Source organism: Bufo gargarizans, chromosome 5 (genome assembly GCF_014858855.1).
Source record: "Bufo gargarizans isolate SCDJY-AF-19 chromosome 5, ASM1485885v1, whole genome shotgun sequence".
Classification (NCBI taxonomy): Eukaryota; Metazoa; Chordata; class Amphibia; order Anura; family Bufonidae; genus Bufo; species Bufo gargarizans.
Window position 1 is genome coordinate 103,726,670 of NC_058084.1, and position 18,472 is coordinate 103,745,141.

Genomic DNA, 18,472 nt, shown 5'->3' on the forward strand with positions numbered 1-18,472 from the left:
GAAACAGCTGCATGGACATGGTCATGTGACCACAGCCTAGTACGCAAGATAAGAGTAATAAAGGTAAAATAAATACATTACAACAACACAGCTACCTTCATAAATTATTATTTTAAAAGATGTTTGTAAAAATCAAATCATTTTAAAAGAACCTTAAAGAAGTTGATCTTCATGCTAAGGAGCAATATGAAAGGTAATGAAAGGCCAGCTAAAAAAACAACAACCTTATTTCATGGGTGCAGCTGCCATGTGATTCTGGGAGAAGGGACCCAGCTCTAGTTGTTCCATCCCTTTTGGCATTGGGTGCCAATAACCTGGTACTGCACTGTTAGCTACAACAAGGAGGACTCAATGGTTATTGTTAGGGAATGGGGGCCCCAAAAGACAGGCCCTTCTGTCTTTTATATGGGGGCCCTCTTTCTTCTATTTATGCCACTGTCTTTCCCAAAGTAGAACTTCATGAGAACTTCAAGGTGTGCTGTTTCTTGTGGACCAATTCATTCAACATTACTCCTATAGGAAAATCTAAGTTAAATATAACAATTTAAAAAACCTCCATAACTAGAGTGGAGTGGGTAAGATAACAGCTGAGGTAACCAGCCCTCGAAAACCCTGTAGCTGCAGATTTCACATGCACTCGGTTCAATAAAAGGCACGTGTTGCACAAGGCCAACAGTAAATCTGATCATCCTGTTTCTGTGTCAGCTCGGGTCTCTTCTTGAGAATTGTCAAAGGATAAATTTATTGCTTCCAGGAAAGGTCCAGGGTAGGTTTGTGCTAAGTGTTGGTTTCCTTTGTCCATATTACTGTCTTCTTTTGTGTCTTCCTTGGCGCCAAAGGCAGGACAGGATCTGGCGCGTGCATAATTTGGCTCTGTTCTAGCATGGCCGACCATCTCGCTGACTGTGCTTATTGGGGACGCCCGCCACCTTCGTCTCTGCAACTGATCTTCTTTGTGTTTTAAGGAATACCAAGCCAAAAATATAAAAATGAATCCTAAGAATTTCAGACCAGCTGCCAGTCCAAAATAAACAAAACGAAATGATGTCACGTTGTATTCCCAGCAGGATCCTTGTACGCCGCAGTCCTGTTGCCAAAGCATGCAAGTAGTATCAATAACAGCCCCAAAGTAGATTGGTGTAGGAATGTAAGCTGCAACAACAAAGAAACGTTGGAACATCGAGAAATCTGCAATCTTTTCACACAATAAAGAACTTGCTAAATCGATGTGCACTGCCAGTATAATCACAGGGATATGTAGAGCTATGTGCAAGGGTCTAGTTCACATAAAGCCCATATATTATACCTAATACCTAGTGTAATTAGTCTTGTGGATGCAATATATGAGAACAACCCAAATCAGCAAGCCAATAAAGGGGTTATCCAACCCCTATAATGCCCCCTCTAATGCCCGGGCCCCTCACACAGGTTGTACTTGTCTTGCTCCCTGGCACCTGCGTCGCTTCTGTTGCCGCGGCCGCTGCATGTCAAAACATCCGGCAACGAGGTGGACGGGGGGTTTGGACAGCCAATAGCAGGCCGCTACAGGAACGAGCCCCGTCACGGCCTGCTATTGGCTCACTAACCCCCCCCCCCCCCCCCCCCAATTGCCGGATGCTTTTTTTTAACATAAAAAAAATACCAGCTGGACAAAAAGGTGGAGGGATTTCAAAGTGTATGTCTTTGTGCAAAGACCTTCTATCACTGCAATTCAGTTTATGTTTATTCAGGAGTTAAAGGGGTATTCCAGTTGGTTAAAGTTATCCCCCTATCCAGGATCACGAGAACGGGGGGGGCCCATATCCCCTACAGCTCCCCTGAAATGACAGGAGCACATGTAACAGATCAGCCAGTTTCATAGGTACAAAACTGCTGACAGATGCCCTTTAAGTGATGAAAAATAGGTCAACTGGAATTAGAATTCATGGTATTTTCTTTACCACTAACTAAGGATCCAATAACAGGATCCTAAAACCTGACACTGACAAGTCTATAAGGCACAAGTGAAGTGAATGGGGCTGAGTGTGATACCAAGCACAGCCGCTATACAATGTACGCCGCTGTGCTTGGTAAGCTGCAAGAAGGCCGCGGCGCTCACAGGAGTGCCGCTGCCTTCACAAAACAGCTGATCAGCGGGTGTCGCGGGTGTCTTGGGTGTCGGACCCCTACCGATTAGATACTGATGACCTATCCTGAAACCCCTTTTAATGTGCACAATATAATATTCATGGCCAGTCACGTGCATTTGACCTCAGCTTAAAGGGAAAAATTTATGGAGGACAGCAACGCATTCCTCCGGGATTTTGCCGGCTGCATTTATGAGATAGGTGCGGGTCCCAGACTTGTGAACTGCACCTATCAGACAATGGGGGCAAATCCTAGTGATATGCTCCCATTGTCTGAGATAGGACAATGGGAGCATAACATATACATGCTGAGCATAACATATACTGCCATCAAATGTTTTATGTCAGGGGTCCGCAACCTTCGGCACTCCTTCTGTTGTTAAACTACAATTCCCAGCATGCTCCATTCATTCCTATGATATTTCTTAGAAGAGCAGAGCAAGTATGCATGCTGGGAGTTGTAGTTTTACAACAGCTGGCGTGCCGGAGGTTGCCTACCCCTGTTTTATGTTATATAATGGAGTTTGATCAGCAGAAAAATCCCCATTTAACACTTTTTAGGCAGTGCTTTCTCAAACGTGTGTAAATTACCCCAATTAGGTAAAATGTTTTTTTCTTCAACTGGCAATTGTTTGCTCTCTAGTGATGTCTTCACTTGTCATATGGATGTTTCTGCGCAGTAAGAGGTAAAAAGGATCTTCTGATCAGCATTTTTCAGTAATAAAAAAGTATCAGGAGCGCTAATTTAGAGATATTTGCAGAAATGCACACGATAAGAATGATTAACTCTTCAAAATTGCGATATTTCAAACTTTTGAGACTGAATATTCTGATTATCTGATCATTCATTGCTGATTTAGGACAATTGGTTAAACCAAACAGAATCTACAGGATAAACTCGGGTTTTCCTTTAAATCATCAGCTTAACAGCACCACCTAGTGGACAAAAGCTAGAAAGGTAATAATTAGAATTTTGGAAACTAAAGATTTATCTTCTCAAAAATATATTATTTACCCCCTAATGACCAATCTAATTTTGGCTTTAAGGACCTGAAGATTTTTTGTTTTTGTCTAGTGTCATTTCAGCCGTGATGTTCGAGGTCATGCATTGTAATTCTTTTCACATGGGCTTTCCAGCTGGGGTCTAAAAATGATACCCGGGGTGATGCCTACCTGCTATGTATTTTCCTCATGGAAGAATGGGCATGTCAATTCTATTTTTCAGTGATGCGGATTTCATAATAAAATTAATGGGATGTGTCAAGCAATTTTTGGGAAACCATGCTAATATTCTTGTTAATACATAGCTGAGCCCCCCTCAAAAAAATAATACCCTTAGTGTTTGTTCACATGGGACGGATACGCTGCGGATTCTCATCTGTCCGTGCGCTGAACAGCAAATAAACTTGTTCAGTGCATGCAAAGGAGAGGATCCATCCAGGGACTGCACAGAAAGTGGTGACGTTGGTGAATCTCGCGCCCTATGGACACCACGGTCAAGGATTGTAGGAGTTTACGTAGCCCAAAAAGGAGGACCTGGGTGTGGGGACAGATGGAAATCCGATCTAAACTACTTTTAATGCTTACCTAGCGTTCTCAACAAAACAAACTGCATTCCTAACGCAAAAGGTCTCTCGCCTTCATCTACCGACCTGAAAAACAAAACATGAAGGTAACACATGAGACCTTACTAGTTCCTTCACTGTATCCTAAATGACAAGAGATGACATTTCCATTGCTGGCCATGGCCCAAACACATGCCACTCTGGTCCATGGCGTGTGTGTGGTACTGTAGTTCAGCCCCACTGAACGGGAATAAGCTGGGGCTGAGTTACAACATCAGACCCAGCCAATGGAGAGGACTGGAAACGTGTCTGGTACAGTCATGTAAAAAACGCATATGGCTGTCAGGCTGAAGAGTTCAATCCAGGACACCGATGACAAGTATCATGTGTAGCTGAGGGTATGAGTCTCTGCGCTCCCCTCAAGCTAACATCACAAATGTCAGATTTCAGGCATTTTTAACATTCGCACTGCCCAACTCTATGTGACTGAATATAGGGCAGATTTATCAATGCAGTTACTACATTTTTCTTTTATGGTGCAAATACATTATATAATATGGTTTTCATTGCTATAGATGTACATACCATATTTTTCACTTTATAAGACTCACTTTTTCCCCCCCAAAAGCAGGTCTGATCTGAGGTCTAATATGGGGGTTTGATCTAAGGATCTGATTTTGGGTTCTGATCTGAGGTCTGATATGGGGGTCTGAATTGAGGTCTAATATGAGGATCTGATCTGAGGTCTGATGAAGATTGGGGGTCTAATTTGGGGTTGTAATGAACATTGGGGGTCTGATCTGAGGTCTAATATGAGTATAACCTGAGGTCTGATATGGGGGGTCTGACCTCCGAGGGCAATGCCATTACACTTAGAGGCTCAGCTCTCTCTGCAACTACTGCATTCTCTGCACTTTGATAGACAGGGCCAGGTGTGATGATGTTTTCACAGCATAGCCCTGAAGAGGGCACGGAAGTTGCATAGAAAGCTAAGCCTCTAGGTGTAATGGCAATGTCCCCGTTGCTCCTAGAGGTAAAATAAATAATAAATATTTGATGAGGAGGGGTCTGACTATCCCAAGTGCTCAGCTATCCCAAGCAGTCCCATAGGGCCTGTTCCTGTGATCAGCTGTCAGACCCCCACCGATCACTTATCCCCGTTCCTGTGAATACGCCGTAAGTAATCGAAATGGGACAACCTCTTTAACGCAAGAAATCTGCAAACGATCTGCAAGATAGAGATGAGCAAATCCACATGTAAAACATCTGCAGCATGTAGATGGGCACAGGGAAATCCCATAGACTTGTACTGTACTATGCAAATCTGCAAGATTTCTGCAGTATGTGAACTTAGCCTTAAAGTACTTGTTTCAATATATCATATTTACAATGAACCATTTTGGCCATGTGTGCACACAACCAAATGAATGCTCTGACCACTCACCTGAGAGTCACTATGATGGCCGAGGGTTGTGCACATGCTGTGATAAGTGTGACGATGAAGAGGAATATCAGGAATGGAATGAGCGTGTTGCAGGTTCGATCACACTTTCCTGATACGGCATAGCCATTTTCATGCAGATATGTCTTGACAATGACCACTCGGAGTTGGCTGCCTTGGCCGACTGTGGGCGCAGTGATCACCTGTCGACTCTGGACACAGGCACATTCAGTATAATTTTTCACCTACAACACAAGAACACACATTGTCATTTCCATACAGTATGTACTAGAAATATTTCAGACACAAATTACAATTCTGAAAAATACAAAGATCGTGGCAGACAGGCTTTATCATTTCTGCAGCCGTATGTAAACTTATCGAAATATGGTGGAATGGCGATCCCCAGGTGAGCGCCAACCACAAGTGTATCTGTGTTTACAGGCCGCCAATACAGTTGCCCTACTATTTGCCATCTTGTAGCCCGGAGGCAGCTCCAGGCCTGTAGTACACCGGGTCCAAGGAGAGATGTAAGCTTCCCGGCACAGCGGAATGATATCCCTAAATCACACTGCCAGCACTGGGATGGTGACCGTACAGAGACTGGGCAGCAGCGCTCGTCGGAGAGGATCGTGGTGAGGCGAAGAAAGTTTTTATTTTATTTTTCACTTGTGCATACAGGCTGCAATTGAGTGTGGAACACTTAGGGGACATTACAGCTTACTAAGGGGGCACTTAGGGGTATTATAACTTTTTAAGTGGCACTGTACTTTGAACAAACTGGAACGAGGGGAGAGAAGCACGGGCATATCACGCTCTCTCTTCTTACTGTCGGACAGGAATAGAAACGGACTCAATATAAGGTCTAGCTTCCGTCTCGTGCAGCGAGCAAGGTCTTACCCCGTGTTCTACAGATCGGTGTTCCGACCCCCACAGATCTAAACTTTTCATATGTCCCTACAGCATATCAAACATTTGTTTCAAGTACAGTGCCATTGTAGGGGGCAGTTCAGGGCATTATAAGTTTAGGGCCACTCAAGGATATTATGGGGCACATTTATTAAGAGCGGTGTTTTAGTGCTGGCGGTGGATCCGCCAGAGTTATGCAGAAGCGCCAGCCTCTCCATAACTTCGGCGCATCCAACGCCAGTTCTAAATGTAAGACAGCTTCCGAGCTATCTTACATTTTGACCATTTTCTATGCCTAAAACAGTCGTAAAAAATGATGAATGTGACCTGGCGTGAGTGGGGCAATGTCAAAGATAGCATCTGTGCCTGAAATACGCCTAGTTTAGGCTACTTTCACACTTCTGTTTTTGCCTGATCCGTTACTGATAATACAACTATCTGCATCCGTTATGAACGGATCCGGTCGTATTATCTTTAACAGAGCCAAGACAGATCCGTCATGAAAACCATTGAAAGTCAATCGGGACGGATCCGTTTTCTATCCATCTGTCCATTCATTGTCAAAGGGGACAAAACGTAACTGAACAGAACATAATGCTCCAAAATGCATTCTGTTCTGTTTTGCTCCGCATGCCATGACGGAAAGAAAAAGGGGGCACTCAGGGGCATTATAACTTTTTAGGGGGCACCTGGGCACTTTTACTATGTAGTGCACTGAGAAAATCTCTACTCTATGGGGTACAAAAGATGGCACTTTAAGGGTATGCCTACACATGACTGTAGCAAGTATAGTACCAGCAAGTTGAATGAGTTTTTAGCAATTTTTTATCTGCAGCATGTATATTTACACAGTGGATTTTCATTGCGGATGTAACTTTTTCCAATGCAAAGAGAGAAATCGGCATCAAATCAGCAGCATTTTCGCAATCAATTAAAACACTGTTTAGTGCATTTTCTGCAGTGGATTTCAAGCAAAAATGCAGCAGATTTTTTGCTGTAGACAGCATTTCAATCAAGTGTCGACATAATCTGTGTTATGTTCTACAGCCATCTGGGGCACTGTGCATCTGGTACTATTTTTGGGGGCACAATCTATTTATGTGACAATGTGAGGGGGGTAGCAATTAAAGTTATGATGCTATTTAAGAAAGTACAGTATTTGGGCATTGTGTCACACAGTAAATATAGAAATAGGGGCAGACAGGGCAGCAATAGGCTCAGAATTGGGGTATCAGTAGGATAGTAACTTTGTGTAGGTTGGGGAACGGTAGAGGGGATGCTCGAAGAGTGAACACTTCCTTATCAGGTCACCATGTGGCAGCAGTGTGCCTACAGGTCCATAGTGAGGATAATATGGGCTTCATGTGCTGCTGTACAGGATCTGTGGATGGATGCTGAGCTCAATCACTGACCCTTACGCCGGCCACACACATTAGACAGCTGTTGGTTGAGAGCTATCTGTCCCATACACATGCCCGCTTGATTTCTCCAGGCGTGCATGTGTCCTGAATAGGAAAAGGGAGAAAGAAGCTGCCAGAGTTTTCTGGCAGAAGCTTATCTGATGGAGAACAAAAGGACTGGGCAGTTGAACTGCCAGATCCTTATCTCCCCCAACATCTGCCATCAAGGAAGTGTTAGGAGGCCACAAAATGCTTTAGGTCAGGCATGCTCAACCTGCGGCCCTCCAGCTTTTGCAAAACTACAACTCCCATTATTCCCGGACAGCCTACAGCTATCAACCTACAGAAGGGCATGATGGGAGTTGTAGTTTTACAACAGCTGGAGGGCCGCAGGTTGAGCATCCCTGCTTTAGGTTTTGGACATTAGGGACAATGGGTGTGACAATATTGTTAATAAACAGTATCAGACTTTAGATATTAGACTTGAAGCTCACTCTTAAACTACAGATATTACTATTTTACTATGCAATGATTACATCACTTTTATAATCTACATACAGTCAAGTCCATAAATATTGGGAAAATCGACACAATTCTAACATTTTTGGCTCTATACACCACCACAATGGATTTGAAATAAAACGAACAAGATGTGCTTTAACTGCAGACTGTCAGCTTTAGGCCTCATGCACACGACCGTTGTGTGCATCCGTGGCCGTTGTGCCGTTTTCCTTTTTGAATTGACTTTCAATGGGTCCGTGGAAAAATCGGAAAATGCACCGTTTTGCAGCCACATCCGTGATCCGTGTTTCCTGTCCGTCAAAAAAATATCACCTGTCCTATTTTTTAGACGGACAACGGTTCACGGACCTATTCAAGTCAATGGGTCCGTGAAAAAACACGGATGCACACAAGATTGGCATCCGCGTCCGTGGTCGTAGGCTACTTTTACACAGACGGATCCGCAGATCCGTCTGCATAAAAGCTTTTTCAGAGCTGAGTTTTCACTTCATGAAAACTCAGATCCGACAGTATACTCTAACACAGAGGCGTTCCCATGGTGATGGGGACGCTTCAGGTTAGAATATAGTAAAAGAACTGTGTACATGACTGCCCCCTGCTGCCTGGCAGACCCCCCCTCCCCCCCCCCCTGTATTTAACACATTGGTGGCCAGTGCGGCCGGCCCCCCTCCCTCCCCTGTAGTTAACTCATTGGTGGCCAGTGTGGCCGCCCCCCTCCCTCCCCTGTAGTTAACTCATTGGTGGCCAGTGCGGCCGGCCCCCCCTCCCTCCCCTCCTAATAAAAATCCCCCCCTTCCTATCATTGGTGGCAGTGGAGAGTACCGATCGAAGTCCCAGTTTAATCGCTGGGGCTCCAATCGGTAACCATGGCAACCAGGACGCTACTGCAGTCCCGGTTGCCATGGTTACTTAGCAATTTGTAGAAGCATTATACTTACCTGCGAGCTGCGATGTCTGTGTCCGGCCGGGAGCTCCTCCTACTGGTAAGTGACAGGTCTGTGCGGCGCATTGCTTAATGATCTGTCACTTACCAGTAGGAGGAGCTCCCGGCCGGTCACAGACATCGCACTGGCCACCAATGAGTTAACTACAGGGGAGGGAGGGGGGGCCGGCCGCACTGGCCACCAATGAGTTAACTACAGGGGAGGGAGGGGGGGGCCGGCAGCACTGGCCACCAATGAGTTAACTACAGGGGAGGGAGGGGGGGGGCGGCCGCACTGGCCACTAATGTGTTATCTACAGAGGGGGAGGGGGGTCTGCCCCCTGCTGCCTGGCAGCACCTGCCAGGCAGCAGGGGGCAGTCATGTACACAGTTCTTTTAGTATATTCTAACATGAAGCGTCCCCATCACCATGGGAACGCCTCTGTGTTAGAATATACTGTTGGATCTGAGTTTCACGATCTAACTCATATCCGACAGTATATTCTAACATAGAGGCGTTCCCATGGTGATGGGGACGCTTCAAGTTAAAATATACCATCGGATTGGAGAAAACTCTGATCCGATAGTATAAAAGAGACTCCTGACTTTACATTGAAAGTCAATGGGGGACGGGTCCGTTTGCAATTGCACCATATTGTGTCAACGTCAAATGGATCCGTCCCCATTGATTGACTTGCATTGTAATTCAGGACGGATCCGTTTGGCTCCGCACGGCCAGGCGGACACCAAAACGTGTCCGTGGATCCTTCAAAAATCAAGTAAGACCCACGGACGAAAAAACGGTCACGGATCACTGACCTACGGACCCCGTTTTTGAGGACCTTAAAAAAAACGGTTGTGTGCATGAGGCCTTAATTTGAGGGTATTTACATCCAAATCAGGTGAACGGTGTAGGAATTACAACAGTTTGCATATGTGCCTCCCACTTGTTAAGGAACCAAAAGTAATGGGACAGAATAATAATCATAAATCAAATTTTTACTTTTTAATACTTGGTTGCAAATCCTTTACAGTCAATTACAGCCTGAAGTCTGGAACGCATAGACATCACCAGACGCTGGTTTCATCCCTGGTGATGCTCTGCCAGTTCCTGCTTGTTCTTGGGGCATTTTCCCTTCAGTTTTGTCTTCAGCAAGTGAAATGCATGCTCAATCGGATCCAGGTCAGGTGATTGACTTAGCTATTGCATAACATTCGACTTCTTTCCCTTAGGCCTCATGCACACAACAGTATTTTTTCACGGTCCACAAAACGGGGTTCCGTTGTTCCGTGATCCGTGTCCGTTTTTTCTTCCGTGTGTCTTCCTTGATTTTTGGAGGATCACCAGACAAGAAAAGTGAAAAAAAAATCTAAGTCAAGTTTGCCTTGAAAATGATAGGAAAAAAACAGACACGGATCAAGGACGCGGATGACAATCTTGTGTGCCTCCGTGTTTTTTCACGGACCCATTGACTTGAATGGGTCCGCGAACCGTTGTTCGTCAGAAAAAAATAGGACAGGTCCTATTTTTTGGACGGACAGGAAACACGGATCACGGACGCGGATGACAAACGGTGCATTTTCCGAGTTTTCAACGGACCCATTGAAAGTCAATGGTCCGCATAAAATCACGGAAGACGGAACAACGGACACGGAACACAACAACGGTCGTGTGCATGAGGCCTTAAAAAACTCTTTGGTTGCTTTTGCAGTATGCTTTGGGTCATTGTCCATCTGCACTGTGAAGTGCCGTCCAATGAATTCTGAAGCATTTGGCTGAATATGAGCAGATAATATTGCCTGAAACACTTGGTCTTGGTCTCATCTGTCCATAGGATGTTGTTCCAGAACTGTGAAGGCTTTTTTAGATTAGTTTGGCAAACACTAATCTGGCCTTCCTGTTTTTGAGGCGCACCAATGGTTTACATCCTGTGGTGAACCCTCTGTATTCACTCTGGTGAAGTCTTCTCTTGTTTATTGACTTTGACACACATACACCTACCTCCTGGAGAGTGTTCTTGATCTGACCAACTTTTGTGAAGGGTTTTCTTCACCAGGGAAAGAATTCTTCAGTCATCCACCACCGTTGTTTTCCGTGGTCTTCCGGGTCTTTTGGGGTTGCTGAGCTCACCGGTGCGTTCCTTCTTTTTAAGAATGTTCCAAACAGTTGTTTTGGCCACGCCTAATGTTTTTGCCATCTCTCTGATGGGTTTGTTGTGTTTTTTCAGCCTAATGATGGCTTGCTTCACTGATAGTGACAGCTCTTTGGATCTCATCTTAAGCGTTGACAGCAACAGATTCCAAATGCAAATAGCACACTTGAAATGAACTCTGGACCTTTTATCTGTTCATTGTAATTTGGATAATGAGAGAATAACACGCCGGCCATGGAACAGCTGAGAACCCAATTGTCCCATTACTTTTGGTTCCATAGCAAGTGGGAGGCACATATGCAAACTGTTGTAATTCCTACACCGTTCACCTGATTTGGATGTAAATACCCTCAAATTAAAGCCGACAGTCTGCAGTTAAAGCACATCTTCAGTTCATTTCATTTCAAATCCATTGTGGTGGTGTAAAGAGACAAAAATGTTACAATTGTGTCAATGTCCCAATATTTATGGACCTGACTGTAGATCCTATCCTGTAGGCAACAACAAACAGGAAGGTGCCCTCATAAGATTTTGCACAGAAGCTCCAAGTAATATCATTGTACATGACCCCTATTACGTCTCTCTTATTCAAGTTAGTCCCACAACTATTATAATTATATTATGGTCTACAGAGGATATTAATCAATGTAAACTTCTATCTGCTTACTGTAGCAACCAGACCCTGACTAACTATGGAAACATTATTTAGATATGTGCAACTGACATACCATGTTCTGACACACGGTATAATTCAGTAATCAGGCACATAACAAAAATAAGTCAAGCAGAACAAGTACATTTCTCCTAAGCCTGCGGCACGACCTTCAGACGTTGGAAAATACAATAACTCGGAGGCTCGCAGGCTGCTCAAGTTGCCTTGGCTCAGATTTGAGAGACTGGAATGCCAGCATGCCAAAGATCTGTATCCTGAGATCACATCTCAGTTTGGAGCCCGATATATCATTTGGACAGGACTGCGTCCCAGAACCGCCTTCAGGATGCATGTAGTTTTCATAACAGAGCTGACAGTTGCTACAATCTGCAACGCTATCATTTCTATTATTATTTATAGGAATTTATCATAGAAAAAAACTAAGGATCATAGACCAGTCTTACTCATCAGTTGGCAGAGCGGCTGTACTCTTACAAATATGTGTAGAATGAGGTCTGACGCATACTGATGACCTGCAAAAACTTAATGGAAGCAGGACTGGCTACATTAACTAAAATGGCAAATAGAAATTCTTAAAAATGATAATAAATTATGTTAGAAAGTTGCTCAAAGTTCGACAGTTACACTTCATGCACATTAAAGGGCATCTGTCAGCAGATATGTGACACAGTGAGGGGTTGTGTCTGGCAAAGCAGGTATTTTCCTCCCAGCATGTGCGGCTGGGCTGGTTAACAGCCAGGTGAGCTCAAATACCGGACCGGAGTTTAAGTGCCGGTCCGGGTTTTGGCAGCACCTGGCTGTCCTTAAATAGGCAGCTGGGCTCAGCAGAGAGGTCTCTCTGTGTTGGGATCTGGAAGCCTTGTGTCTGGATGAAGGCTTGCTACCTGTTTGGCGTGAAAACAGGTTGGTGCTGCTATGGTCAAGGACTCTTTGAGGCATAATTCCGCATGGTGTGAATTACCACCAACACCACAAGGTGACTTTTTGCTTGTTTATGACTGCTTGTTTTGTCACTTGCCTAAAGTGTAAAAAAAACACTCAACTGTTTGAGCCAAAGAACTTGTTGTTGCCTCTGTACTGTGTCCGCTAATCCTGTCTACCAGAGTGAAACCCCACATGTGTTACATGTGCGCTTGGCAGCTGAAGGCATCTGTGTGGGTCCCATGTTCATATGTGCCCGAATTGCTGAGAAAAATAAAGTTTTAATATATGCAAATGACCCTCTAGGAGCAATGGGGGTGTTGCCTTTACTCCTAGTGTCTCTGCAACTAGTGGGCCCTCTGCACTTTGATTGACAGGGCCAGGCAGTGAAAATGTCATTATGTCTAGTCCGACGTCTCCTTAAGTCAATCAAAGTGGAGAGGGTGCAGCAGTTGCAAAGAGAGCAGAGCCTCTTGGAGTAACGGCAACGCCCCCATTGCTCCTAGGGGCTCATTTTCATATATTAAAGTATCATTTTTCTCAGCAATGCGGACACATATGAACATGAGACCAACACAGATGCCTTCAGCAGCCAAGAGCACGTGTAACAGGTCAGCCAGTGTCATAGGTACAAATCTGCTGACAGATGCCCTTTAAAGGGGTTGTCCAGCATTTGGGACTTTTTTAATTGTCACCAGACAGTGTGTTGTACCTATTAAAAAAAATCATACTCAACTGCTTCCCGCCACCCTGTTCTGGCTCCCAGCTCGATTCAGGTATGTTCTGGTTCTCAGCCTGTAAAGAAGAACACGGTCGTGTACACTGCTGCAGCACTGACTGGTCTCAGTGGTGACATTTCCCCAAGAAGAATATCACTGCTGGGTCACATGCCACTTGGGGACATGTCACTGCTGAGGCCATTCAGCAGCATTGGCTGCAGAATTGCACATGAGATTGTCCATCCAGGTTTATAGCCCGGGGACCAGAAGATCTGAGCCAGGGTGCCAAAATGAAACAGATGTGAGTATAAGTTCCAAAGGCTGGAAACCCATTTAAGAATGATGTCTCACATAGTGGCTGTCACACTGCCGCAATGCAGCCCGAATCAGCAGGTCCCTGCAGATTACTAATGAAAGAAGTTGTAACTCCCTGCAGTTTGTTAATGGCCAGACAGTTTTTTTCCAAACCAGGCGACTATTCACAAACTGCAATGGGTTTCCACTTCTGTCATTACAAATCTGCATGGCCTGGCTTTGGGTGTCATCGCGGTTGCAGCTGCTTTCACTATGTGTGACAACATCCAAAAGTGAATTTCCAATCTTTAAAAGTTATGTGCAGCTGGTTTACAAGTAGTAAGATTATTCACTAATGTACTGCCTGTAGCTGAGAGGCCTCGGTAAGTCAGCCTTACATGCAGTCACTTGTCCATTCTCCAGTGTGTTAGACTAAAGCTGGCCAGTGGCCATACACACTAATGTCTACCAAACCTGACAACTGTATGTCTGACTGTCTATATGTCTAGCAGCAGTGCAGTGTCTAGCAGCAGAGCGCTGTCTAGCAGCAGAGTGGTGTCTAGCAGCAGTGCAGTGTCTAGCAGCAGTGCAGTGTCTAGCAGCAGTGCAGTGTCTAGCAGCAGAGCGGTGTCTAGCAGCAGTGCAGTGTCTAGCAGCAGTGCAGTGTCTAGCAGCAGTGCAGTGTCTAGCAGCAGAGCGCTGTCTAGCAGCAGAGTGGTGTCTAGCAGCAGTGCAGTCTCTAGCAGCAGAGCGGTGTCTAGCAGCAGGGCGGTGTCTAGCAGCAGGGCGGTGTCTAGCAGCAGGGCGGTGTCTAGCAGCAGGGCGCTGTCTAGCAGCAGAGCGGTGTCTAGCAGCAGAGCGGTGTCTAGCAGCAGTGCAGTGTCTAGCAGCAGGGTGGTGTCTATCAGATGAGCGGTGTCTAGCAGCAGAGCAGTGTCTATCAGATGAGCGGTGTCTAGCAGCAGAGCGGTGTCTATCAGATGAGGGGTGTCTAGCAGCAGAGCGGTGTCTAGAAGCTGAGCGGTGTCTAGCAGCTGAGCGGTGTCTAGCAGCAGAACGGTGTCTAGCAGCAGTGCAGTGTCTAGCAGCAGAGCGGCGTCTAGCAGCAGTGCACTGTCTAGCAGCAGTGCACTGTCTAGCAGCAGTGCAGTGTCTAGCAGCAGAGCGGTGTCTAGCAGCTGAGCGGTGTCTAGCAGCTGAGCGGTGTCTAGCAGCTGAGCGGTGTCTAGCAGCAGAGCGGCGTCTAGCAGCAGGGCGGCGTCTAGCAGCAGGGCGGCGTCTAGCAGCAGAGCGGCGTCTAGCAGCAGAGCGGCGTCTAGCAGCAGAGCGGCGTCTAGCAGCAGAGCGGCGTCTAGCAGCAGGGCGGCGTCTAGCAGCAGGGCGGCGTCTAGCAGCAGTGCGGCGTCTAGCAGCTGAGCGGCGTCTAGCAGCAGAGCGGCGTCTAGCAGCAGTGCGGCGTCTAGCAGCTGAGCGGCGTCTAGCAGCTGAGCGGCGTCTAACAGCAGAGCGGCGTCTAGCAGCAGTGCAGTGTCTAGCAGCTGAGCGGTGTCTAACAGCAGAGCGGTGTCTAGCAGCAGTGCAGTGTCTGGCAGCAGAGCGGTGTCTGGCAGCAGAGCGTGTCTAGCAGCAGTGCAGTGTCTAGCAGCAGAGCGGTGTCTAGTAGCAGAGCAGTGTATAGCATTATAGTGGTGTCTAACAGCAGAGCGGTGTCGAGCAGCGGCTTGATGTCTGGCAGCAGTACGGTGTCTGGAAGCAGAGCACTGTCTAGAAGAAGAGCATTGTCTAGCAGCAGAGATCTGTTTAGCAGCACAGCTGTGTCTGGCAGCAGAGCCCTGTCTGGTACCTAGTAGCAAAGAGCAGTGCCCATTAGCTTATACCATCACTTTATAAGGCTACTTTCATACTTGCGCGTTCCATTTCCGCTATTGAGATCCGTTATAGGATCTCAATAGTGAGGGAAACCGCTTCCGTTTTTCCCCATTCATTGTCAATGGGGACAAAACTGAACTGAATGTAGTGCACCAGAATGCATTCTGTTTGGTTTGGTTGCGTCCCCATTGCGGACAAAATAACGCTGCAAGCAGAGTTTTTCTGTCCGCGATGTAGTGCGGAGCAAGACGGATCCATCATGACTAACAATGTAAGTCAATGGGGACGGATCCGTTTTCTTTGACACAAAAGAAAACTGATCCGTCCCCCATTGGTTTACAATGGTTTTAGAAACGGCTCCATCTTGGCTATGTTAAAGATAATACAAAAGTACAAATGCAGACGGTTGTATTATCAGAAAGCAAGCGTTTTTGCTGATCCATGACGAATCCAGCAAAAACGCTGGTGTGAAAGTAGCCTACGATGTGAATACCGCCTTAAAGGGAATCTGTCACTAGCATATTATCAAAAAAAAATTTTTATGAATCCATGTGTAATAAAGTACCTTATTTCCATATGTCTTGTTCTTTTTATTCTGCGTCTTGTCATTTCTTAAAAAAAACGCTTTTTATGATATTCAAATGAAGCTGTAAGGAGCCCAGAGGGTCGTTATTCTTTGTCCACGGTGCCCAGGAACGCCCCTCTGAAGTGCCGTGCCCGCCTAAATTTGAAAACTTAGAACTCCTCCAAGATAGCCTAAATCGCCTCCCAGAGGCGAGGCTAAGTGCTCCCCTCCCCCAGCGCCGTGCTCTGCGGCAAACACCCCCGATCCTCCTCTCGCCCGCATCTGAAATCCCGCGCAGTGCCAGCGATTGCCTGCGCGATGATAAAACAACAGCTTCAACAGCGTCACTGGGCATGCGCCGATCCCAGTGACGTGTTCGCTGTTTCCTCAGCCAGCTGGAAGCTGAAGGGGCTGTCCTCTGTCCAGTGACGCTGTTGAAGCTGTTGCCCTCAGTCGTCTTATCATCGCGCAGGCAAACGCCAGGATTTCGGATGCAGGCGAGAGGAGGATCGGGGTGTTTGCCGCAGAGCGCGGCGCTGGGGGAGGGGGGGGCACTTAGCCTCGTCTCTGGGAGGCGATCTTGGAGGAGTTCTTAGTTTTCAAATTTAGGCGGACACGGCACTTCAGAGGGGCGTTCCTGGGCACCGTGGACAAAGAATAACGACCCTCTGGGCTCCTTACAGCTTCATTTGAATATCATAAAAAGCGTTTTTTTGAAGAAATGACAAGACACAGAATAAAAAGAACAAGACATATGGAAATAAGGTACTTTATTACACATGGATTCATAAAAAAAAAAAAATTGCTAATATGCTAGTGACAGATTCCCTTTAAAGAGCATGTCCAACTTCCAATAGTTTTTTTTAAGCGGGACCTGTCAATGGCCGCATACTTACCTGCTCTCTTAAGCTCAGTTCTGGCTCCATGGCTGTGCTCACTGTGCTTCAGTTCCTAAATTGTGGGATCCCATAACAGTGAAGTGTCCCCCAAGCATCTTGTGATCGCAATGACGTGCCACTGCTGCCGCCAGCCATTAACTGAGTGACCAGATGTCTGTATATGGGAACTAAAGTACAGTAAAGACAGCAGTAGACCCAGGGTGCTCCGTAGAGCAGGTAGGTACAGTATGCTTCCCTGGGTGCATGTATGTGTGTGGGGAGGGGGGGGTTAAAAAACAGAAGCTGCCGCCTCACGTTATAGCTACCATAAGATGGATACTGTCCCTGGAAGGAAGAGCGCCGGTCACAGTGACATAAAGGTGTCTTCACTAATAACAGTCAGTAGACAAGCAGCTCACATTCTGTACTTACAGCAATGCTTTGATTTCCCACATTGTTGCATCCAGCGAGGCAAGGATTGAAGTATGTAATTCCATCTGATCCACACACTGGCTCATATTCATGAATTTTACAACCGCAGTTAACGTTGCAGCCACCTGTTAGATTCCTGTGCGGCATCGTTAGCGTGGGACTGCGCGAGAAGGAGGGGGATGATCAGACACAGTATAGAGAGAAAGTTACTCGGCATGTTGCATTTAATCACTTACCATATGTATCTTCACAAAACTGAAATGAGCATTAGAAATTCCATCTTTCTGTTTGAATTGAATCTGGTGATCCGTCACATGACAGACCACAACGGCTGACCACTTATAATGGAGTCCATGAGGTTCTGTCATTTTACCAGAAAAAATAGTGCTGCATGATGTGTTATTTTTTACAGAAATTTTGGCGGTATAACCTGTGGTGTTCCAGCAATTGCAAAGCCGCACAACCCTTTGCTGACACAGGAAAAAGTAAGAAACTCTTAGGACATGCCTCCATAGAAATAATACAAAAATAACGCATTATCTATGGGACATTACTCTTTAGTCAGATTGTAAAATAATAATGTCAAGCTTTCTTTAGTCATTCAGGGTAGGCGACAACCAGTTTGGTCTTTATTATGCTTTGCTAATGGGTTGTCATCCATATTTCATAGCTTTATAGACTCCAAGTCAGCCTAGCTCTGCAACCATAGCCCTGTATCTAAACACCCTGGTCAAGAAGAGTGGCTTGTTGGCATCCCGCAGGATTCGTGCCCCACCTGCACCTCTTCCTAGTTTTGTCTAGAAGTATCACTAGCATGTATAGTAATGCTGACTATGTTGGTTGTCAACCTTATGTATACAGAGATATGTATACTGCCAGACTACTGTGTTTAAAACAAGTTAAAGACCACAAGTAAATTGCAATGTCAGGATGGTAACATCATCCTGTGAAGTGGAGTAGAGCTGTCAGATCCCTGAGAATTCCAGCCGTAGACTTGCACTCACTAAGCCATCAATGCTTTAAACGTGCATGTCGTCTAACATTTCCCAACCGAATGTACACAGATTTCTTTCTAACAATCTC

At 45.8% G+C, this 18,472-nt stretch overlaps 1 protein-coding gene across 1 annotated transcript in view; it reads right to left on the minus strand.

Moving 5' to 3' along the window:
• SLCO5A1 (solute carrier organic anion transporter family member 5A1) overlaps positions 1 to 18,472 on the minus strand; it is a 109,275-nt gene continuing 90,803 nt past the window's right edge. Inside the window, exons 7-10 of the mRNA XM_044294173.1 lie at positions 17,390 to 17,549; positions 5,136 to 5,377; positions 3,714 to 3,778; positions 1 to 1,152 (exon numbers count right to left, since the gene is read on the minus strand). Of these exons, the coding sequence (XP_044150108.1) occupies positions 686 to 1,152; positions 3,714 to 3,778; positions 5,136 to 5,377; positions 17,390 to 17,549 (934 nt within the window). The 3' untranslated portion in view covers positions 1 to 685. The remainder of the gene's footprint in view (positions 1,153 to 3,713; positions 3,779 to 5,135; positions 5,378 to 17,389; positions 17,550 to 18,472) is intronic.